Source organism: Schistocerca cancellata, chromosome 2, assembly GCF_023864275.1.
Source record: "Schistocerca cancellata isolate TAMUIC-IGC-003103 chromosome 2, iqSchCanc2.1, whole genome shotgun sequence".
Taxonomy (NCBI): Eukaryota; Metazoa; Arthropoda; class Insecta; order Orthoptera; family Acrididae; genus Schistocerca; species Schistocerca cancellata.
Genome location: NC_064627.1, coordinates 761,187,525 through 761,211,912, shown reverse-complemented (window position 1 = coordinate 761,211,912; position 24,388 = coordinate 761,187,525). Strand labels below are relative to the sequence as shown.

General features: G+C 44.3%; 1 protein-coding gene across 1 annotated transcript in view; it reads right to left on the bottom strand.

Moving 5' to 3' along the window:
• The window catches only part of LOC126162590 (ATP-binding cassette sub-family C member 4-like), a 262,712-nt gene that overhangs the window by 193,678 nt on the left and 44,646 nt on the right, over positions 1-24,388 (bottom strand). The window contains exons 2-3 of the mRNA XM_049919191.1: positions 21,922-22,032; positions 20,463-20,567 (exon numbers count right to left, since the gene is read on the bottom strand). Of these exons, the coding sequence (XP_049775148.1) occupies positions 20,463-20,567; positions 21,922-22,032 (216 nt within the window). The remainder of the gene's footprint in view (positions 1-20,462; positions 20,568-21,921; positions 22,033-24,388) is intronic.

The following is a 24,388-nucleotide window of genomic DNA, read 5'->3' as shown; positions in this document are numbered from 1 at the left end:
GTCCCTAATTTTCTGGGAAGTGGCGGTGCGGTCCCCTACGGCACTGCGTAGGATCCTACGGTCTTGGCGTGCATCCGTGCGTCGCTGCGGTCCGGTCCCAGGTCGACGGGCACGTGCACCTTCCGCCGACCACTGGCGACAACATCGATGTACTGTGGAGACGTCACGCCCCACGTGTTGAGCAATTCGGCGATACGTCCACCCGGCCTCCCGCATGCCCACTATACGCCCTCGCTCAAAGTCCGTCAACTGCACATACGGTTCACGTCCACGCTGTCGCGGCATGCTACCAGTGTTAAAGACTGCGATGGAGCTCCGTATGCCACGGCAAACTGGCTGACACTGACGGCGGCGGTGCACAAATGCTGCGCAGCTAGCGCCATTCGACGGCCAACACCGCGGTTCCTGGTGTGTCCGCTGTGCCGTGCGTGTGATCATTGCTCGTACAGCCCTCTTGCAGTGTCCGGAGTTCTCATCATCTTCTGCGTTGCGGATTTCTGTTAGATCTGTTGCTAAAGTAAAAGTAGAGTGAGTTGATAGAAAGACATCACTTTGACTACAGTCATTTCGACCACTTAAAATGTTTTGTTTTGAAATAATTCAGCAATTGCTGCTGCATTTTCTTCAGTTTTGATGAGTACAGAAGCGCCTTGTTCATCACTTGCAAACCTCGCTTTTTTGGAGCACTTAGTGACCGTTTCGGGCTTTATTCCCCTTACTGCTAGTCCAGTCTTCTTTACTGCATTCAAGATACCGTAAAAACTGGGTTTGCATGAGCAATTGCACTTTAGACTTCTTCAACACTAAGAATAAGAGACTGTATGAAAAATCTCCTGTAATGGGACTTGAATGTGTAAATAATCCCGCGCTCCATGTGAGGCTGGTTGCAACCGGCGGGAACTAATCCAATTACATATTTGATACTTTCGGGTGGGCGATTGCATTGTCTAGGAAAAGAGAACTTCTGGAATTCCTTTTTTTCATTTTGGCATTGAAATAGCCCAGTCACTGTTCCGTAATACCACTCACCAACCACGCCTTTTTATTATTTCAGCTTGTGACTGGAAGCCTACCGACTTTTGTTTTTGAAACAACTGTTTTTTTCTGTCTTTCTAATAGTCAATAGCTTCTCTATTTCACTTTACACTTTTCCACACGGCAGTATTGTGAGTTTTTCCTGGGATATTTCTTTGCCGATGCACTTTTCACTTCGAATTGCTAGAGATTTTGAAGGAAGTGAGCGATAAAACAGTCACATTTCACAGGCTTTGAACATGTCTTCCGGATCATAATTCGTATTTAGGCTCCGCAGTATTGTCTTACATTCCGTTGCTAAATTTTCCTGCACATCCTTAACTTCCTCATCTACTTCATTCCACAAAATGTTGTGTCTAGCTTTGAAACTGTCCAGCCATCTTGTAGATGCAATAAACTCCGCATTCCCAAGCTCATTAGCGACTTTCAGGGCCTCAATCTGCAACATGCGTCCAGACAAAGGAAAGCTTTTTGGCCGCGCACTTACGAACCATTCCCACACTATCTCGTTTATTTCATCATTTCCCGTCTTCCTCGCCTTTCCTTTCATTTGCTCATTCCCTTTAACCCATTCATCCCGTATCTTATCCTTGTTTCCTATAGTTTCATAAATTTATGATTTACCGCATTTCAAACACAACATTATTTCCCATTCGCCTCGATCACTTTAATCTTTTCATTAAGTGTTAACAATATACGAGGGTCGTCCACAAAGTAAGTTCCGTTTCTATTTCTATCCCCGGCAGCGCTATGATCGCAGTTCCGAGCATGCGCGGCAGTTAACTCTGACTCAAGGAGATCGCTGCTGCCGACGTGTGCTTTGTAGTGCTTCTTTATAATGTCAGCTGTAATTGAAAATGCCGCTGCGTGTGAAATCAGATCTGTGATTCGTTTTCCAAATGCAAAGAAAGTTAAACCAAAGGAAAGTCATCGGCAAAGCTACGAGGTTTACGGACAAAATGCTATGAGTGATTCAATGGTTACAACATGGATCAGACTCTTCAATGAAGGACGTGATCAAGTGCACGATGAAGAACGAAGTGGACGCCCACCTGTGGTTACTGATGAACTGGTTCACACAATTGAAGAGAAGATTAAGCACAATCGTAAGTTTACACTTAGTGCCCTGGCTATGAAAATTCCGCGAATCTCCCGGTCACTAATTCATGAAATTTTTACTGAAAAACAAATTTCGAAAACTTTGCTCACGTTGGGTACCCAAAATTCTTACTGAACAATACAAAAAACAACGGATGGGCAGTGCACTTCTGTTTTTGACACGCAACAATGAAGAAGGCGATGGTATCTTTCTTAGATAGTCACGGGGGATGAAACTTTGGTATCGTACGACACCCCTGAAACAAAACGGCAATCAATGGAATTGAGCCACACTTCATCCCCAACGAGGGTTAAGCCTAAACAAATCTTGACACCTCGAAAAGTCATGTGCACCGTTTTTTGGGACAGAAAAGGCATTTTGCTGATTGATTTCTTACCAGGAGGCCAAACTATCAATGCACATGGTTACTGCGAGGCCATTAAGAAATTGCGCCGCGCAATAAAGAACGAGCGCCGAGGATTATTGTCAAAAAGTGTTGTTTTTTTCCACGATAATGCCCGACCTCACACGGCAAATGTGACCAAACAACTCTTACGGGAATTTCACTGGGACGCGTTTAATCATCCTCCGTACAGCCCGGACAGCGCTCCTAGCGACTTTAATCTCTTCTTACACCTAAAATCTGTCCATGGTGGTCAACACTTCAATGATGATGACGAGCTGAAAGAACATGTTATCACATTGTTGAATACATAGGCGGCAACCTCCTATGAAGAAGACATACAAAAACTGGTGCCACGCTATGACAAGTGCCTACAAAATTTCGGAAGCTATATAGAAAAGTAGTTAGTTGTAGATTTTTTTACAATAAATATTTTTTCTGTATCTGTACACGTTTGTTTTATATAACCAAACGGAACTTACTTTGTGGACGTACCTCGTATACTTTATATTCGACATCATACTGTCACTTAGAGTACTGCAAATAAACTGAAACTGGCAGAAAATAACGCAGGCAGTACATTTCTTTGCCGGCCGGTATGGCCGAGCGGTTCTAGGCGCTTCAGTCTGGAACCGCGCGGCTGCTACGGTCGCAGGTTCGAATCCTGCCTCGGGCATGGATATGTGTGATGTCCATAGGTTAGTTAGTTTCCGTATTAGACACGCTCCACTTTATACTGGGTGAGTATAATGAAAGTGCAGCTACACAGGGACGTCCTGTGTGGGCCGCAATTATCGTATGGCAGTGGAACTTGGTAGATATCCTAAAGCGTTAACACGGGACCGACTTAAGCTCAAAAGCAAATTAGTTCCAATTGTGGCCACCAGGTGCAGGAGCAGGAGCAGGATATTAGTGTTTAACGTCCCGTCGACAACGAGGTCATTAGAGACGGAGCGCAAGCTCGGGTGAGGGAAGGATGGGGAAGGAAATCGGCCGTGCCCTTTCAAAGGAACCATCCCGGCATTTGCCTGAAGCGATTTAGGGAAATCACGGAAAACCTAAATCAGGATGGCCGGAGACGGGATTGAACCGTCGTCCTCCCGAATGCGAGTCCAGTGTGCTAACCACTGCGCCACCTCGCTCAGTCCCAGGTGCAATTCTGGCACTGTACACTGTTTGTATAACGATATGCAATTCACACTGTCCTTTGACAAGCCATAGCACGAATGAACAGTATGTCTATCGAAAAGATAACTGTTTTATGCGAACGGAAGCAATTTCAGTGCTGCAATTGAGAGAGCGTCGCTGACTGATAGGTCTGGGGAGAGGCCCAGTGTCATCAGATGATTTAAAGAAGGTGATAATGAAATTCGGAAACACTGGTGAGCTTGGTGTGGAACCTGCAAGAGGAAACGTCCTATCCCGGTGGAAGTTATATTGAAGAGGTCGCTGTTGGTGTAACTGTCCATACAGCACATGCCCCACGTAGTGCTAGGGCCCGTGCAGTGCAACGAGAATTGTCCATCCCATAATCAACAGTACTGAAAGTTTTTGCAGTCTGTTTTACACCGATAACTGTACAGGATCCAGACTATGCGGAACTGGAACTGCGTCGTTCACAGCGAATACCTTGAATTTACTTTTGGTTTCTGGCACGAATCGAAAATTGAAATGTGGCCAGGTATTATTCTATGGTTGTGGCGAGGCACATTTTACATTAGAGGATGGAGTGAATACACAGAATTGCAGAATTCGGGGTACTCTTAAATCGCGTGTTATGCACGAAGAGCCATTGCACTCCTCATATGTGACTGTGGTGTGGATTCCCAAGCATTTTTACTCTCGATCCGTTGTTCTTTGAAGAAATTACACTCACATTGCCTGTCAAGTGTGCCATGACGGCTGCGCGTTTTCGAGACCTCCTTGTGCAACATGTGATTACTGCTTTGGAAACTACTGTTTGAAAACAGTATGACGTAACACCTCACGTCACTCTCCCACTGAAAGAACTGCTTAATGCAACCTACCAGAAAGTATTATCTTCTGACATTTTCCAGATGAATGGCCTGCAAGACCACCTGACCTAAATGGATCTGACTTCTGGCTCTGGGGGTATCTAAAAGAACCCGTTCACCAGGGACGCGTTCGGTCTGTGCCTCTTCTGAAGGCCAATATACAGGAACACGTTGCTCAGTTTCCAACGGAACTGCTGCGAGCAACGGTTGACCAAGTCGTTTCACGAATCCAGCAGCTCTTCGACCTCTCTTGTGTTCATATTGAACAGATTATGTAAGCGGCGGTTAATAATAAAATCAACATTATGCCTCTCTCACTTGTTTGATCTATTCCTCTCACGTCCCGTTTCTAATTCATTACATAAGGAAACATTTCTGTACGTCTTTCTTGAATTCACAGCGCTAGATTTGCACCTGGTGGCCAAAATTGCAACCAATTTGTTTCCAGCGTAAATCGGTTCAGCATTAACGCATTAGAACATCTATCAAGTTTCGCTTCCACGCGATAATAACAACCCAGACTGGATACTTGTGAGTAGCTGCCTTCGACCATAAATATAATAGACTGGCCCTGACGTCATTTTCGTGGCTCCAACATCTCTGGGCTGAAGTCAAGTGAATGTTGGCAAAACATGGTTGTTTCGTGTTGCGCTTATGGCTGTACTCAACGTTTTGTCGGGGAAATGGCATTACAATTCACGTGTAAGTGTGTCTAAGATAGTGCAGATGCGTTTATTGAAATCTGCTGAAGTGACTTTTATATGTTTTTTACACTTGAAATAGAGTATCACGTAAATTAAAGTGATGAAAGTGATGCCTGTAAAGTCAGACTGATATTACATTTTGGAAAGTATCTGTGATAATTCGGTTACAGAAGTAAGTATAATCGTTTCTCGTTGCTACACATAGGTTCCGTAAGGATGAAAACTGAAGGCAGCTTTGGATACAGGCCCTGAAACGGAAAAACTTTAAGTCGTTTGCACATACGCGCCTTTGCTCGAAGCACTTCGCGGACAAGTGTTTTGATAGGTTAGTTATTATTTACAATGTATATCTATAATTTGTATTTACAGTGTCTGTCATTTTTAAACCTAGGCTCCAAAATTATTTTCTGAAACTGCAAAGTCCCACCTTTCATCTAAAATATCATTTTTTTAACTGATAGTTTAAACTTTTGTAAAAATAGTGGGAACTGAACCTTTGAAGTGCACTTAAAATTGATACTATAAAATGGACCTGCTCCTAAAGTAAACAATTTTGACACCTAAAGTTGACATAATTCCCATAGCCCATTTGCTTTTATAAGTGACTAAAGCTCGAAACGTGGCGAATACAATGTTTAAAATTTTGACACGAGCCCACTCTTACTGTTTAAAAGAATTTTAACGACTTTTTACTATAATGGATAGTTTATAGTAATTTCGTCCCGCTGCCCACCAGAGTGGCGTTCGATGTATTTGTTAGATTTTATAAATGGTACTTTGAACAAATCCAGGTCAAATGTAGTTCTGGCATAATTTTTCACAAATAAAAAAGTAGTTTTTGTTGGAAGCGTTTGGCAGTCAATTGAGAAATGTGGGGAAAATCCGATACAAACATAGGATGGCAGACCGCTGATTTGAAATCCCGCCACGTTTTGCCAACAGTCACGTGGTTTATGTTGGAGCCACACTAGCCCCATAGCTTCTGCACAGCAAGGCCAGTCTACTAGTATCTATGGTCGAAGGTAGCTGCACTTTAATTCTAACCACCCGGCTCAAAAAAACTATATCTCTGTATAAAAGTCTTGGTGTGTACCACATACATACATTACCAGACTGGCAGAGATTCATATTTTACTGAAGACTGACGTTTGGTGAGGTAAGATGGCGGTGTCAGCAAGTTTGTACACAGTACTACTACGACTTTTTGATACCACATGACGATATAACCTTTATGAAGTGGTCTAATCAAGTAATGCAGTGGAGCAAATATTTGTGCACTAGTTGAGGTTAACACATACATTGCAGTGTTGAGTTATCAGAAGAAAATCAAGTTACATGTACACGCGATTAAAGCAACCGTAGTCTTTGTAAGAACACTCAAACGAATAAAATCACTTGTTATTACCAAAAAGTACCACGCTCTACTTATAAGAGGACTTTTATAACGAGCACACTAATCGAAGAAAAGCGAAAGTTGATCAAAATGGTTAAAAACACATCATTAAACTACGTATGTTCAATGGTTCAAATGGCTCTGAGCACTATGGGACTCAACATCTTCGGTCATATGTCCCCTAGAACTTAGAACTACTTAAACCTAACTAACCTAAGGACATCACACACACCCATGCCCGAGACAGGATTCGAACCTAAGACCGTAGCAGTCCCGCGGTTCCGGACTGCAGCGCCAGAACCGCACGGCCACCGCGGCCGGCCTACGTATGTTAATACTAGATTTACAAAAACCCCTAAAATGTACATATTGAATCACTAACGGTATTTCAGATAAGACAATCTTTAATCTAATTATTTAGGATTGCATGTAGCACAAAAACAAAAATACGTAAGATGTTTCTAGTTATTCTTGCATTATGACATGTTCCTTTTCTTGTATCTGCCGTCCGCTGTAAGAGAAATTACAGCCAAACACGACGCAAGTATTAACCATTTTGTCAAAACGCTAAAGGTAGCATAGTTACACTCCTGGAAATTGAAATAAGAACACCGTGAATTCATTGTCCCAGGAAGGGGAAACTTTATTGACACATTCCTGGGGTCAGATACATCACATGATCACACTGACAGAACCACAGGCACATAGACACAGGCAACAGAGCATGCACAATGTCGGCACTAGTACAGTGTATATCCACCTTTCGCAGCAATGCAGGCTGCTATTCTCCCATGGAGACGATCGTAGAGATGCTGGATGTAGTCCTGTGGAACGGCTTGCCATGCCATTTCCACCTGGCGCCTCAGTTGGACCAGCGTTCGTGCTGGACGTGCAGACCGCGTGAGACGACGCTTCATCCAGTCCCAAACATGCTCAATGGGGGCAGATCCGGAGATCTTGCTGGCCAGGGTAGTTGACTTACACCTTCTAGAGCACGTTGGGTGGCACGGGATACATGCGGACGTGCATTGTCCTGTTGGAACAGCAAGTTCCCTTGCCGGTCTAGGAATGGTAGAACGATGGGTTCGATGACGGTTTGGATGTACCGTGCACTATTCAGTGTCCCCTCGACGATCACCAGTGGTGTACGGCCAGTGTAGGAGATCGCTCCCCACACCATGATGCCGGGTGTTGGCCCTGTGTGCCTCGGTCGTATGCAGTCCTGATTGTGGCGCTCACCTGCACGGCGCCAAACATACATACGACCATCATTGGCACCAAGGCAGAAGCGACTCTCATCGCTGAAGACGACACGTCTCCATTCGTCCCTCCATTCACGCCTGTCGCGACACCACTGGAGGCGGGCTGCACGATGTTGGGGCGTGAGCGGAAGACGGCCTAACGGTGTGCGGGACCGTAGCCCAGCTTCATGAAGACGGTTGCGAATGGTCCTCGCCGATACCCCAGGAGCAACAGTGTCCCTAATTTTCTGGGAAGTGGCGGTGCGGTCCCCTACGGCACTGCGTAGGATCCTACGGTCTTGGCGTGCATCCGTGCGTCGCTGCGGTCCGGTCCCAGGTCGACGGGCACGTGCACCTTCCGCCGACCACTGGCGACAACATCGATGTACTGTGGAGACGTCACGCCCCACGTGTTGAGCAATTCGGCGGTACGTCCACCCGGCCTCCCGCATGCCCACTATACGCCCTCGCTCAAAGTCCGTCAACTGCACATACGGTTCACGTCCACGCTGTCGCGGCATGCTACCAGTGTTAAAGACTGCGATGGAGCTCCATATGCCACGGCAAACTGGCTGACACTGACGGCGGCGGTGCACAAATGCTGCGCAGCTAGCGCCATTCGACGGCCAACACCGCGGTTCCTGGTGTGTCCGCTGTGCCGTGCGTGTGATCATTGCTTGTACAGCCCTCTCGCAGTGTCCGGAGCAAGTATGGTGGGTCTGACACACCGGTGTCAATGTGTTCTTTTTTCCGTTTCCAGGAGTGTATATCAGTTTATCCCGGCTTCCTACGACTGTTTCATCAGTAAAGAAACAGCTGTTTGCTCGTCCTTTACGCTCGCCGCCATATTGCTGTACTAACGTGCTGGCTTCAGTGACACCAATGATACTGTATACGGTACTGCCAGTCTGTGGTGTGTACGTACTGAGAGACTTTTCTCCGTGACCACTCACTGCCATCCAGTCCTGCTTGTGGTGGTAGATAGCTCCTGGTCTCATGCTGTTAGTATGTGAGTTTGGACGCGGTCCGTGGCAGTGGGTGAGTGTGACAAACAAAAATTTGCGAAATTGGGGAGCAATAAATGCTCTTCGGAACAGCATTACTCCGTGACTTAAAAACTTTACCATACATGTGAAAATGCATTTATTGTTCCATTCGTCCTACATAATACAATCTTAGAGCGGTTTCGTTATTCGGACTTTAATAACAACGTGTAATGTCAAATCCATCAGTTTTAATCTTTCAACGTGTTTTCATCAATCACACTTTACCGACGGTCAACAGAGATACAAAGAAAAAATTCAGATAGACTCAAAGCTAAAAATACTCGTAAATAACAAATGAATAATCGAATGGTATACTACAGAGATTTGGGATAAACATTTCACTTATTCTTCGTTAGTGTAATCCTTTTCATAATTTAGCACATTTTCGTCAACCATTGCAAGTATAGTCTACCAGGAGGTATTGTGAAAACAAGGTACATACTATGTGATCAAAAGTATCTGCACATCCCCAAAAAAATACGTTTTTCATATTAAGTGCATTATGCTGCCACCTACTAACAGGTACTCCATATCAGCGACCTCAATAGTCATTAGACATCGTGAGAGAGCAGTATGGGGTGCTCCGCGGAACTCACGGACTTCGAACGTGGTCAGGTGATGGTGTGTCTCTTGTGTCATACGTCTGTACGCAAGATTTCCACGCTACTGAACATCCCTAGATCCACTATTTCCGATGTGATAGTGACGTGGAAACGTGAAGGGACACGTGCAGCACAAAAGCGTATAGGCCGACGTCGTCTGTTGACTGACACAGACCGCCAACGGTTGAAGAGGGTCGTGATATGTAATAAGCAGACATCTATCCAGACCATCACGCAGGAATTCCAAACTGCATCAGGTCCACTGCAAGTACTGTGACAGTTAGGCAGGAGGTGAGAAAACTTCGATTTCATGGTCAAGCGGCCGCTCATAAGCCACACATAACGCCGGTAAATGCCAAACGACGCTTTACTTGGTGTAAGGAGCGTAAACATTGGACGATTGAACAGGTAAAAAACGTTGTGTGGAGTGGCGAATCACGGTACACAATGTGGCGATCCGATGGCAGGGTATTTTGGTATGGCGAATGCCCGGTGTATGTTATCTGCCAGCGTGTGTGTAGTGCCAACAGTAAAATTCGGAGACGGCGCTGTTATTATGTGGTCGTGTTTTGCATGTACGGGGCTTGCATCCCTTGTTTTTTGCGTGGCACTACCACAGCACAGGCCTGCATTGATGTTTTGAGCACCTTCTTGTTTCCCACTGTTGAAGAGCAATTCGGGGATGGCGATTGAATCTTTCAAAACGATCGAGCACCTGTTCATAATGCACGGCCTGTGGCGGAGTAGTTACGCGATAATAACATCTCTGTAATGGACTGGCCTGCACAGAGTCCTCACCTGACTCCTACAGATCACCTTTGGGATGTTTAGGAACGCCAGTTTCGTACCAGGCCTCACCGACCGACATCGATACCTCTCCTCAGTGCAACTTTCCGTGAAGAATGGACTATCATTCCCCAAGAAACTTTCCAGCACCTGACTGAAAGTATGCCTGCGAGAGTGAAAGCTGTCATCGAGGCTATATAATCATGTACTCCATTCCACTCCAGCTTCATTTAACTATTATCACGTTAAGCCAGTATTACTAAACCAGAATGGGCCCCATAGTGTTACACATGGTTAACTTTGTCAGCGCAACGTAATGTTACCGCCAGTATGGATGGAACAGGGTGAGGATCGTATAAGCGAGTATATTCACAAATGCGGTAAAGTTCAAAAGTCACGGAGAATACAGCTTTTTCTAACTAAGTGTTCCACATTATGCACTATACTGAGGTATCTGGCAACCATGATCACTCACATCCACCCACCACGGTACACTACCATTACGTTGCATCGTGAATGAAACAATTAAAACATTTTCACAAATACGGTAAAGTACGTAAGTCATGTATTATTTAGCTTTGTCTAGGAGTATTTATTGCCCCATATTAGGCGGATTTTTGTCCACCACACTCGCTCACAGCCAAGCACGGAGACCAAACCACTTTACAAACATGGTAACTGTATTTATAATATCCTTAATGAGATGTAAGTCTGCATGAATCTCGCATCTAGAATGATACTCGTGCCCTCTCTCATGTAACATATCCTGACCCGAAGAACGTCGACTTTCTCAGCTAGTTAGCATATGAAATTGTACTGAGCGCTGCCGGACTGAAATACTTGTACGGCTTGGCCACATTTCCGAATTACACACGTTTCGCATGCATATTACTCGCACGACTTCCCCGTTTCGCTGACGGAAGTTGCGGCCCTCTGCGTCCGTATTGTAGCGTGTAACAGGCCAGCGTGTAATATACACTACTGGCCATTAAAATTGCTACACCACGAAGATGACGTGCTACAGACGCGAAATTTAACCGACAGGAAGAAGATGCTGTGATATGCAAATGATTAGCTTTTCAGAGCATTTACACGAGGTTGGCGTCGGTGGCGACACCTACAACGTGTTGACATGAGGATAGGTTCCAACTGATTTCTCATATACAAACAACAGTTGACCGGCGTTGCCTGGTGAAACGTTGTTGTGATGCCTCGTGTAAGGAGGAGAAATGCGTATCATCACGTTTCCGACTTTGATAAAGGTCGGATTGTAGCCTATCGCGATTGCTGTTTATCGTATCGCGACATTACTGCTCGCGTTGGTCGAGATCCAATGACTGTTAGCAGAATATGGAATCTGTGGGTTCAGGAGGGTAATACGGAACGCCGTGCTGGATCCCAACGGCCTCGTATCACTAGCAGTCGAGATGACAGGCATCTTATCCGCTTAGCTGTAACGGATCGTGCAGCCAAGTCTCGATCCCTGAGTCATCAGATAGGGACACGAACAGTTCGACGACGTTTGCAGCAGCATGGACTATCAGCCCGGAGACCGCGGCTGCGGTTACCCTTGACGCTGCATCACAGACAGGAGCGCCTGCGATGGTGTACTCAACGACGAACTGGATGCACCAATGGCAAAACGTTATTTTTTCGGATAAATACAGGTTGTATTTACAGCATCATGATGGTCGCATCCGTGTTTGGCGACATCACGGTGAACGCACATTGGAAGCGTGTATTCGTCATCGCCATACTGGGGTATCACCCGGCGTGTTGACATGGGGTGCCATTTGTTACACGTCTCGGTCACCTCTTGTTCCCATTGGCGGCACTTGGAACAGTGGACGTAACATTTCAGAAGTGTTACGGCCTGTGACTCTACCCCTCATTCGATCCTTGCGAAACCCTAAATTTCAGCACGATAATACACGACCGCATGTTGCAGGTCCTGCACGGGCCTTTCTGGATACAGAAAATGTTCGACTACTCCCCTGGCCAGCACATTATCCAGATCTCTCACCAACTGAAAACGTCTGGTCAATGGTGGCCGAGTATCTGGCTCGTCACAATACGCCAGACACTACTCTTGATGAACTGTGGTGTCGTGTTGGAGCTGCATGGGCAGCTTTACCTGTACACGCCATCCAAGCTCTGTTTCACTCAATGTCCAGGCGTATCAAGGCCGTTATTACAGCCAGAGGTGGTTGTTCTGGGTACTGATTTCTCAGGATCTATGCACCCAAATTGCGTGAAAATGTAATCACATGTCAGTTCTAGTATAATATATTTGTCCAATGAATACCCGTTTATCATCTGCATTTCTTCTTGGTGTAGCAATTTTAATGGCCAGTAGTGTAACTATGTATACGCGTGAGGGACAGAGTGCTGTAATCGAGCTTCGAATTCGGAGAGTTCGTCCACGTATGGGGCTCCATCTCCTTCAGCATGACAATGCCAGACCACACACGAGCGCTGCGACCTCTGCAACAATTCGACATCTTGGCTTCACTGTCATCGATCAACCTCCATACAGTCCAGAGTTGATCCGATATAATTTTCGTCTGTGTCCAACATTTAAAGAACACCTTCGGGGACTTCACTTGAATAGTGATTAGGCGGTGCAAGCAGATATCTACTGCGACGATATCTACAAACAGGTCTTTCGTTGGGAGAAACGTATTTGTCGTCAGGGTGACTATCGGAGGAAATAAATATGTAGACGTGAAGAATAAATATACGGAATGTTAATAATGTTGGTTTTATTTCAAAAGCTTTACGAGGTTTCACATAAAAAGTTAAGAGGCATTACTTTTCAGCACGCCCTTGTATATAGCGTGTCGAAAAACATGTTACATAATTTGAAATCAAGACAAAAAGTCAAGTAACCATAGCCTTTAAAATGCATGCCTTAAGAGCTGTGAGGACTTGCTCGTCGTTACTACTGTGAAACACATGTCTTCTACTGCAATGTCTTTTCCGTTACGAACGACCTACAGAACGCAGTAATCAAATGACACTTTCCTCCACGTGTCCGTGGATACAGCATACAGTAAACATCTCTTAGTGCTGTTGCCGTAAACCGTATTCACAGTTCTGGGTAAGTGCAGTGCATACGTTAGTATTAATGAAACCAGTTTGTGTTTTAATATGTTTTCGAAATGCTTTTACACTACAGTTGGTCTTTGTACTTACCAGCATAGTTGAAGCCTGTTATTCCTCATGTTGTTGTTGTTGTGGTCTTCAGTCCTGAGACTGGTTTGATGCAGCTCTCCATGCTACCCTATCCTGTGCAAGCTTCTTCATCTACCAGTACTTACTGCGACCCACTCCTTCTGAATCTGCTTAGTGTATTCATCTCTTGGTCTCCCTCTACGATTTTTACCCTTCTCGCTGCCCTCCAATGCTAAGTTTGTGATCCCTTGATGCCTCAGAGAATGTCCTACCAACCGATCCCTTCTTCTTGCGGAACCGCGGGACTGCTACGGTCGCAGGTTCGAATCCTGCCTCGGGCATGGGTGTGTGTGATGTCCTTAGGTTAGTTAGGTTTAAGTAGTCCTAAGTTCTAGGGGACTTATGACCTAAGATGTTGAGTCCCATAGTGCTCGGAGCCATTTGAACCATTTGAACCCTCTTCTTGTCAAGTTGTGCCACAAACTCCTCTTCTCCCCAATTCTATTCAATACTTCATCATTAGTTATGTAATCTACCCGTCTAATCTTCAGCATTATTCTGTAGCACCACATTTCGAAAGCTTCTATTCTCTTCTTGTCCAAACTATTTATCGTCCATGTTTCACTTCCATACATGGCTACACTCCATACAAATACTTTCAGAAACGACTTCCTGACACTTAAATCTATACTCGATGTTAACAAATTTCTCTCCTTCAGAAACGCTTTCCTTGCCATTGCCAGTCTACATTTTACATCTTCGTCTACTTCGACCATCATCAGTCATTTTGCTCCCCAAATAGCAAAACTCCTTTACTAGTTTAAGTGTCTCATTTCCTAATCTAATTCCCTCAGCATCACCTGACTTAATTCGACTACATTCCATTATCCTCGTTTTGCTTTTGTTGATGTTCATCTTATATCCTCCTTTCAAGACACTGTCCATTCCGTTCAACTGCTCTTCCAAGTCCTTTGCTGTCTCTGATAGAATTTCAATGTCATCGGCAAACCTCAAAGTTTTTATTTCTTCTCCATGGATTTTAATACCTAATCCGAATTTTTTTTGTTTCCTTCACTGCTTGCTCAATATACAGATTGAATAACATCGGGGAGAGGCTACAACCCTGTCTCACTCCCTTCCCAACCACTGCTTCCCTTTCATGCCCCTCAACTCTTATAACTGCCATCTGGTTTCTGTACAAATTGTAAATAGCCTTTCGCTCCCTGTATTTTACCCCTGCCACCTTAAGAATTTGAAAGAGAGTATTCCAGTCAACCTTGTCAAAAGCTTTCTCTAAGTCTACAAATGCTAGAAACGTAGGTTTGCCTTTCCTTAATCTTTCTTCTAAGATAAGTCGTAAGGTCAGTGTTGCCTCACGTGTTCCAACATTTCTATGGAATCCAAACTGATCTTCCCCGAGGTCGGCTTCTACCAGTTTTTCCATTAGTCTGTAAAGAATTCGCGTTAGTAGTTTGCAGCTGTGACTTATTAAACTGATAGTTCGGTAATTTTCACATCTGCCAACACCTGCTGTCTTTGGGATTGGAATTATTATATTCTTCTTGAAGTCTGAGGGTATTTCGCCTGTCTCATACATCTTGCTCACCAGATGGTAGAGTTTTGTCAGGACTGGCTCTCCCACGGCCGTCAGTAGTTCTAATGGAATGTTGTCTACTCCCGGGGCCTTGTTTCGACTCTACATCTACATCCTCTTCCATTTCCATAATATTGTCCTCAAGTACATCCCCCTTGCATAGACCCTCTATATACTCCTTCCACCCCTCTTCTTTCCCTTCTTTGCTTATTCCTCATAGGAAACAGCAAATCTCCTTTAGCGATGGATCACACGTACAGGTAGTATTTAATATGAAGCAGATTACGTCATAAGTAGTGCTTTTGCACAGTAAAAGAATAACATGTTCTAATTTGTTATGTCACTTGTTAACTGCATTCTGTTAGTCGTTCGTAACAAGATAGAGCTTGCAGCAGAGGCGACGTGTCTCATTATAGCAAAGGCGAACAAGTGGTCATAGCACTCAAGGTATGCATCTTAGAGCCGGTATAAACCGCAAGACAAGACAAAAAAAAAGAGTTACGAGGAACTGTGCACCATGACTTATTCTTACATCACAGCGACACGTGGACAATATTCAACGCCCCGTTTTATTCCTCTTCATGGCGAGGCATCCTGTGCTTACATTTTAACAAGATAACGCTCGCCCGCACACGGCGAGAGTTTCTGCTACTTGTTTTCGAGCTTGCCAAAGCCAAACCCTGCCTTGACTACTAATATCGCCGGATTTCTCCCTAATGGACAACTTTTGGAGCATTTTGGGCAAGGCCCGCCAAACAACTCGGGAATTTGGCGATCTAACGCGCCAGTTGGGCAGAATTTGGCACGATCGCCCTCAGGAGAACATCGAACAACTCTGTCAATCATTGTCAAGCCGAATAACTGCTTGTTTAAGTGCCAGAGGTGGACTTGCTCAATTTGTGAACTCCTTCTCTTGAATAAATTATGAATTTTCTCTAAAATAGTAATCGTTTGTTTTTTCTGTACATGTACATGACATATACCGATTTCTGTCCCATTCGGATAATTCTTTCGTGGTGCGTCGTTTTTTTTGTCCTAGAGTGAATACGAGGCACTTTTTTTTCTTGTTTTAGTCCTTACTACCACCTCTCAGAATATAGAATTGATGGTCGCTGATGCTCCCAGGCGACGCTACGCGACCTAGCCGTTGTTTAATTGAATTCGCCAAAGGAAGGATGAGACTTAACCGAACTGATAGGATCTAGTGACCAGTTGTGCTGTATCTGCCTACTACCTACTCCAGGAAATTGCAAAGTGATTTTCAACGAGAAATCCTTAAGGGTGAGTATCGGATATAAAAGACGCCAATCGTCACCGGGAAGCGTCAGGGAAAATTTTGCCTCTAACAACAGTTATTCGCCGTTACGTGATTTATGAGCCCTATACCTCTCATGTACTTATTCAGCATAAGTAACGTAAAGTGCATCAGTAAACAAAAAGTGCCGACATCGTATGATCAGACCAACAGCGATCAGTCCTTGAAATGAATCACACTTGGCACGTGTCTATGAATAACTGACTGACACGATTCAAGGCGGAACGACCGCTTGAAATTAAGTATGGGGAAACCAGACACCAGACTGAGATCCATCGCAATAATAATAATGAAGCGAAATTTTGACGCGCGGACGGTCGCTTTTAAGGCGCTCGTTTTTCTAAATCCTGAGCATACTTCGTCGGCATGGGTTCTTTACCAAGCAGGTTTAACGGAAGAGGTAGAGAAGATTAAAACAGGAGCATCACGCCTCGTCGTGGGCTTGTTTAGTCAGAAAGCTCAGTAAACGTCAGGGAGAGAGACGACAGATCACGATGATACGTTGGTTGGGACGTACGGTAGCCAGGTCTTTACCACCTGGGGAGGCTACAGGCAAAGCGCATTCATCATATAGAATCTTAGTCTCAAATTTCCGATGATACATTTCTCAATGCGAAGCAACATATTACTTCCTCAAACTTGAGGGCAATATTTTAGAAATTCGTGTTATTGAGTGTGGTACCAGTATCCTTTCTTCCTGCGCGCCATCTACAAATGGAATAGGGAGGCGAGCAAATGATTCTGCTAGAGCGTGCTCCCTCCAGTATCGTACAGTGACTTGGGGAGCGCGGATTTAAGTACAGATGACGTGAACCAGAAGATCTTTGCAATGGTTGACCAGACGATCAGTCGTACAGTACACTGTTGTGAATGCCGTATCAGTTTCTTAGCTATGATAATTTCAGTTTGATAGTTCTATAACATGTCCAGATCACAGTTAACAGCGGACCTCGACACACGTAACTACTCTCATATTCCTCTTACGGAGTGCCTGCATTTGTGAACCTCAGTTGATAAAAGTCGTCGTATATCTCCTAATATAGTGTCGGATCTCCTTTCGCCCGGCGTAGTTCAACTACTCGACGTGGCAGGGACTAAGAAGTCGTACGAAATGCCTTGCAGAAATATTCAGAAATGCTGCCTCTATAGCCGTCCATAATTGCGAAAATGTTTCCGGTGCAGGATATTGTTCACGAAATGACCTCTCGATTCTGCCCCCTAAATGTTCGATGAGTTTCATGCCGGGCGATCTGGGTGGCCAAATCATTCGCTCGAGTTGTCCAAAATGTTCTTCAAACCAACAGCGAACAATCGTGCCCCAGTGACATGATATCGTTGTTTTGGAACATGAAGTCCCTGAATGGCTGCAAATTGTCTCCAAGTAGCCCACTATTATCTATCTCCAGTCAATGATTGTTTCAGTTGGACCAGAAGATCCAGTTCATTCCAAGTAAACACAGCTCACACACCGTTATGGAGCCACCACTAGTTTGCAGAGTGCCTTACTGACAACTTGGGTCCATGACTTTGTGGGGCTGCGCCACACTTGAACCTTACCACCAGCTCTTACCAACTGAAATCGGGATTCATTTAACCAGATCACAGTTTTTCCGGGGGATATAGGGTCCAAAGGATACGGTCACGAGCCCAGGAGAGGCGCTGCGGCGATGTCGTGCTGTTAGCAAAGGCACTCGCGTTCTTAGTCTGCTGCCACAGCCGCTTAACGCCAGATTTCGCCCCACTGTCCTAACGGATACGTTCGTAATACGTCCCACATTGATTTCTGCAGTTATTTCACGCAGTGTTGCTTGCCTGTTAGCATAGCAATATCAACTCTACGCAAACCCCACTTCCCTCGGTCGTTAAGCGAAGGCCGTCATCCACCACGTTAACCGTGGTGAGAGGTAACGCCTGAAATTTCGTATTCCCGACACACTCTTAACACCGCCGATCTGCGGAACATTGAATTCCCTAACGATTTTTGAAATTAAATATCCCATGCGTCTAGCTGCAACCACCATTCCGCGTTCAGCGTCTTTCAAATTCCCTCGTGCGGCCATAACCACGTCGGAAACCTTTTCACAAGAATCACCTGAGTGCAAATGACAGCTCCGCCAATGCACTGCCCCTTTGTACGTTGTGCACGCCGTACTGCCCCCATCTGTATAATTGCATATCGCTCTTCTATGACTTTGCATCACTTCAGTGTATGTTTTGATGCGGTGTAGCTCACAGCGCGGAAACTACGCAGATTATATTAATCCAGTATTTGAGAATTCTAATGAAGGTTACACATAATTATAAACTTTAACGAAATATTTTCTCGTTATCCCCCGCCCCACCATCCCCCCCTCCACCCCCCGCCCAAAACTGCGAAAGAACGAAAGTTTATCGTTTACTATATTTTCACTGTTCATGCAGTGAAACTTCAGCATTATGCATGATGTTTTAATTTATTGCTTTTTTACTACTAACTCTATTCTTAAGACATTTTTCCAGACGGTATTTACATATATGGCTCTGAGCACTATGCGACTTAACTTCTGAGGTCATCAGTCGCCTAGAACTTAGAACTAATTAAACCTAACTAACCTAAGGACATCACACACATCCATGCCCGAGGCAGGATTCGAACCTGCGACCGTAGCGGTCACGCGGTTCCAGACTGAAGCGCCTTTAACCGCACGGCCACACCGGCCGGCATATTTACATATATCACTGAATGTACCTACAAAAATAAATAACTGTACGACACATAGTTCAGGAGATATGACGTCATTAACACTGAGATACTGAAAAATTAGCTTTTGCTTAAAACGGAGTGCACAGAATAAACCATGCAGCGTTTCATAATGAGAGCACTTAGTGAGTTCCAACAAACTTTTTACAAAATTTCAAACCATTTCTAAACTTGTAATTGTCAAATATTTAACACATTAACTCATTTCTGAAGCAATTAGACGCTTGAAGTAGTTTTATACACGGGAGACTGGCTCTTTAAAAAGAATCAGGGGTCAGGGGGAGAGGGTAGTGTTACTGGCGTACCTCTAATCTACTTTAGGTGGTTCAATGAAAATACATCCAGCTTACTACACAGGTATTTCATTGCGATAGAAATCAAAAAGGGGCTCCCTGTTGCAATTATTTTTCATTTCTCTGTGCATGTGCAACAAGCTCGCTGGGCGGACCGCCTTTTGTGGATGTGGCAATATGCCGTCGCAATATGCAAAAGATAAATATTCCACTAAATGTGTTTCCAGTAGTCGGATAGTATTTCTTACGGTTGTAAAATTTAATAAGCCCAATCATGTTATTGGAACTACTCTCCTAATAACATTGACTGAAGTACAAACATCGGAGAGACGCCGTTGCATTCGACCAGCAAGGCTCCGTAACGCTTTTATAGAGTACTGGAGTCAGACATACTCCAGAGTATGCACGGAATGGAATAGTCGCACCGGCAAGACACCCAATAAATACTATCTCTCATTCACGCCGAGAAAACGTCAGAGGCCACAAAGGGAAGATCATTGCCATGAGTGTTTGGTAACGGCGATGTTTTGTTCCTGTTGGTTTAGGTGAAATTAGGAATTAAAAAAGAGATTGGAAAACAGATAATCGTGTAGAAGCACTACAGGTTCCATGTAGGTTAGACACCTCTACAAGGAACAAATCGTCATTACTAAGCCTCTCTACATAAGATATTAAGGAGCGAGGTCTATACGTAATCTAAAAAGCACAAATTTTAAAATGTTCGTTTAATGTCAGAGCCTGTTGAATCACTGCCATTTGGTCATCTCGGCAACGGGGACGAGATACCGAGAGAGATGCCTCAAGTAGGGAAATAAGAGGAATTAACTGTTTATTGACAAAAAACTGTCTTTTTCGTACCTATATTTTCTGAATTCTAAGGTTCTGAGTCAAATAAAGTCATCAGTGTCCGTTTAATCTATACTGTGTCAACTTTGCTATGCACAGAAAGTATGCTTAAATTAGATCTGAATTTTGAGTAGTTAAAATGTATGCAGTGCCCGTGAGGGACGCAGTTGACGTACCTTAAGACGCAGTCGAAGATGAAGACCATGACTCCAAGCCGGATGTAATCCTTGTAGAAGCATTTTGCAATCGCTATCCACAGGTTGGGTTTCTTGTCCCATTCTCTGGAACAGTAGATACGTAAAGTTAAAACTTGAACGGCCTGCCTAAAAATGTAACATGCTATAGGGAATAAAGACTCGAAGTCCGGGGTCTAAAAACATCATCTAATCGTGTATAGCCTGTTGTCCCATGCTCTCAGTTTCTCAACGCTTCCGCAGAAATTTGTTCTGCATTATATTACTGTTCCGTTGCTGACAGATATAAGGATCTAATATTATACATGTAGTACAGTATGCATTTGTACAGAGGAACATCCATTTTTAAATATAAAAAATTCTTTCCATTGGGAGTAGTTGATGGGACTTTTAATAAATATCTCCGAGAACAGGCTGAAAGGTCTGTGATGCTTGTTGCATGTAATCTTATTAGATTTAACGTCTTTAAGACTTTATAGCGACAAGAAGAGAAAAGAAGCAGACTCTCAATATAAATATGGATTTATAATAGGTACCTCAAGCCGTTTTATGCAATTATGTGAAGTTACAAGACATATAACAGAAGTTAGACGATAGACACCTGATAATCTCTCCAAGGATAAAATACGCCTTACGGGACAATGAGACAGTCATTAGTGTTGTGACAAACGTAAATAAGGCAATTAACTCTTATCCGATGTTCTATGTTCGAACGACTGCGTTAACTATTCTTTCTCTGTTGTTCCAAATCAGCTGCCATTACAGTCGAAAAACACGATCTTTGACGCATGAAATTAACAGAATGCGCATCACCGTCTTCGCATAAGTAAAGCACACGCCATCCTTGAAGAATTTCTACATACTGGATATTAGGGGAAGTTACCTCTGCGAACTAAAATAATCCACACACAGTACTCTGAAGTAAGAAATAGTGTAAAATACAGTCAATTTTGTGAAATCACAAACGTGTTCCACAGTCAGAAGACGGCTATGTGTGTCGCAAACGCGGGATTTAAGGACGTAAGAACGCACAGTAGCTCTCGCGTGAAACATATTCACCATCTACTGACTCTACTGTTACTAGTCATGCAGGATGCATTTGAAGAAATAAAGCAAGACATTCTGGATGTAGCATGTAGGTGGTTAAACAGCTGGGTAGCAGAAGGAAAGAAGACTACTTGGAGTTTTAAAGAAACCGAATTTATAAAAACTCTTTATTTCTCTCTATGCGTGAAAACGATAACAAGAGCTTCAAAAATCAACAGTGTGTTGGAAAAATGCACAGAATTTCTTGTTAATGAAAGTACCTGCAGTAGATAAATTAATGAAGTTCATTCAACAGTAAATGATTAATAACACCTGAGACAGATAAAGGTAAGAGCGAGGAACACAGAATATAGTTGCTGGATAGCCTTTCCAAAGGCCAAGGCAGCGTACTCACTTTTCTAAGCTGTCACCAAGGGGTGCAGAATAGTCTTGGTCCAGCGGGTCGCACAAATCCTCTACCTCCAGATCACGGGTGTAGCCTTCGCGGAACACAGGCAGCGTCCAACTGGAACAGACGCCGCGGCTGTCAGTGAAGCTCAGAAAATGTAGCATGAAAATGCAGTGCTACTGAATCGCTCAACGAAACGATTATAGTGCTGTGTAACACCTTTAATGTCTTTAATTAATAATCCAGAGTAATGCTCAGCGACCCTGGAGGACCTGAAATTACATTGCATTTATTATTTTCGTGCTCATTTAATTAATACTTTAGGTAGAATAAGAAGCAATTTGTATTCTCGAAAAAGGAGTCGAATAACAATACGTACATTAGTTATTGAGATAAACTGGTTGCGATTACCATAATACTTGTGATTTGTTGCAGACATCACGGTCCCGGCGGAGGTGCAAGTCCTCCCTCGGGCATAGGTGTGTGTGTTTGTCCTTAGGGTAGTTTAGGTTAAGTATTGTGTAAGCTTAGGGACTGATGACCTTAATAGTTAAGTCCCATAAAATTTCACACACATTTGAACATTTTGAGACATCACGACGTTCATATTGTTGTTGTTGTGGTCTTCAGTCCTGAGACTGGTTTGATGCAGCTCTCCATGCTACTCTATCCTGTGCAAGGTTCTTCATCTCCTAGTACTTACTGCAACCTACATCCTTCTGAATCTGCTTTGTGTACTCATCTATTGGTCTCCCTCTACAATTTTTACCCTCCACGCTGCCCTCCAATGCTAAATTTGTGATCCCTTGATGCTTCAGAACATGTCCTACCAACCGGTCCCTTCTTCTTGTCAAGCGACGTTCATATAGCAAAAGAAAAAAAAAATAATTCGTAAAGCGTTGCTAGTTGGAATACAGAGGGCCGCTTATCGGAAAACATTTTTGATCCGTGCGTGGCTCGTGTTCCTGCCATCATGTATTTTACACTCTCTTTTTAACGTACTTACACCTCACTACGTTAATTTAAATTACTACTGTCACTGAGTTGCTGCTTTGCCTGACCGTGAGCGGCGATAGCAAGGCGTATCGATATATCCTCTCTCGTAGTATCTTTGCTTGACTACTATTACTTCCCGGTCGTTGTCTGTCGTAGAGCAGTTCGTGTCGGGAGTTCGGGTCGCGACTTCGGGTCTGCCAGTCAGTTGGAACGCTTCTGGAACGCAGTCCGGACCTGCTAGTCGCGGAGTGGCAATGTGGCACTAGGGCAGTCGGGTTGGAGCAGCTGCGAGGCCTGCGTCGACATGGTTCGCCTGACCACTGCCGCCACGCATCACCTGAGACGGGCCACAGTCTTGCTGGGTCGTCGGTCGGTCGTCCTACAGGACGACGCGTTTGGGCTCGCCGATCGTTCGTGAGTCGGCTGTGTGTGTGTGTGTGTGTGTGTGTGTGTGTGTGTGTGTGTGTGTGTGTGTGTGTGTGTGTGCACCGACTCCCGATTTGTCTTCGTGTGTGTTTAGCTATTGTTGCGTATCGTTCACGCCTTTGTGCAAGTGTTTGTCAGGTTGTGTGAGTAGTTGGTGTTATTTCCACTGATGACCATTTGAGATGTTATCGGCGTTCTGAGACGAGTCGGTCGGTTGGTGGCGCGCTCGGCTGGTTTCGCTGCCGGTCCCTGCACAGTGTCGGAGCGCGTGTGTAGATCCCCGATCGTGGCTCACTGACCCAGTACGTCAAGGTTGAGTAGTGCTTTCAATTACCCAAGGTTTTGACAGCTAATATACACTCCATTGTGGATCATCACGTTGGTAACCTTTTCTGTTTGAGTTCACATGTACCGATTGATGGGAAGCAAGTCGTTGTGTCGGTCGGTCCGTCGCTGTCCCTTGGCTGGGTTTCGACGGATCAAGTATAGTTGGGCTCACCACCTGTCTCGCCTAAGTGAACTAGGGCAGATCGACCTCCCTGGAGGCTTTCTGAGTGCCACGCCGGCACGGTAGCTCAGCGTGTACGGTCAGAGGGTTAGCAGCCCTCTCTAATAAAAAAACTGAGTTAATGGATGAACAACGAACTTAAACGGATGTCTTACGACGTCCGCCCCGAGCAGATGCAACGAACGAAAGCGAACAAAATGAGATTAAAAAAAGGAGGGCTGTGTGCTCTCTGTAATAAAAAAAAACTGACTCAAAGAATCAACGATCTACTTGAACGGATATCTTGTGACGTCCGCCCAGACCAACCGCAAAAAAAAAGTGCCACCGGTGTTTAATTATCTGTTCTCAGCTACTTTAAATTTTAGGCATATGGGTATCTGTTTCTGTTTTCTTAAAATTTTGCAAAATTAATTTTTAAAATTATCTTTCAAGCTTAAACATTGCGGCCTTCTGTCTTTAAAGATTATGGTAGTATATTTTAAAATTTTGAAGTATAATTGTGGCCCTCAGCCTTTGGTATTGCACCTTGCATATGTTGCTTCT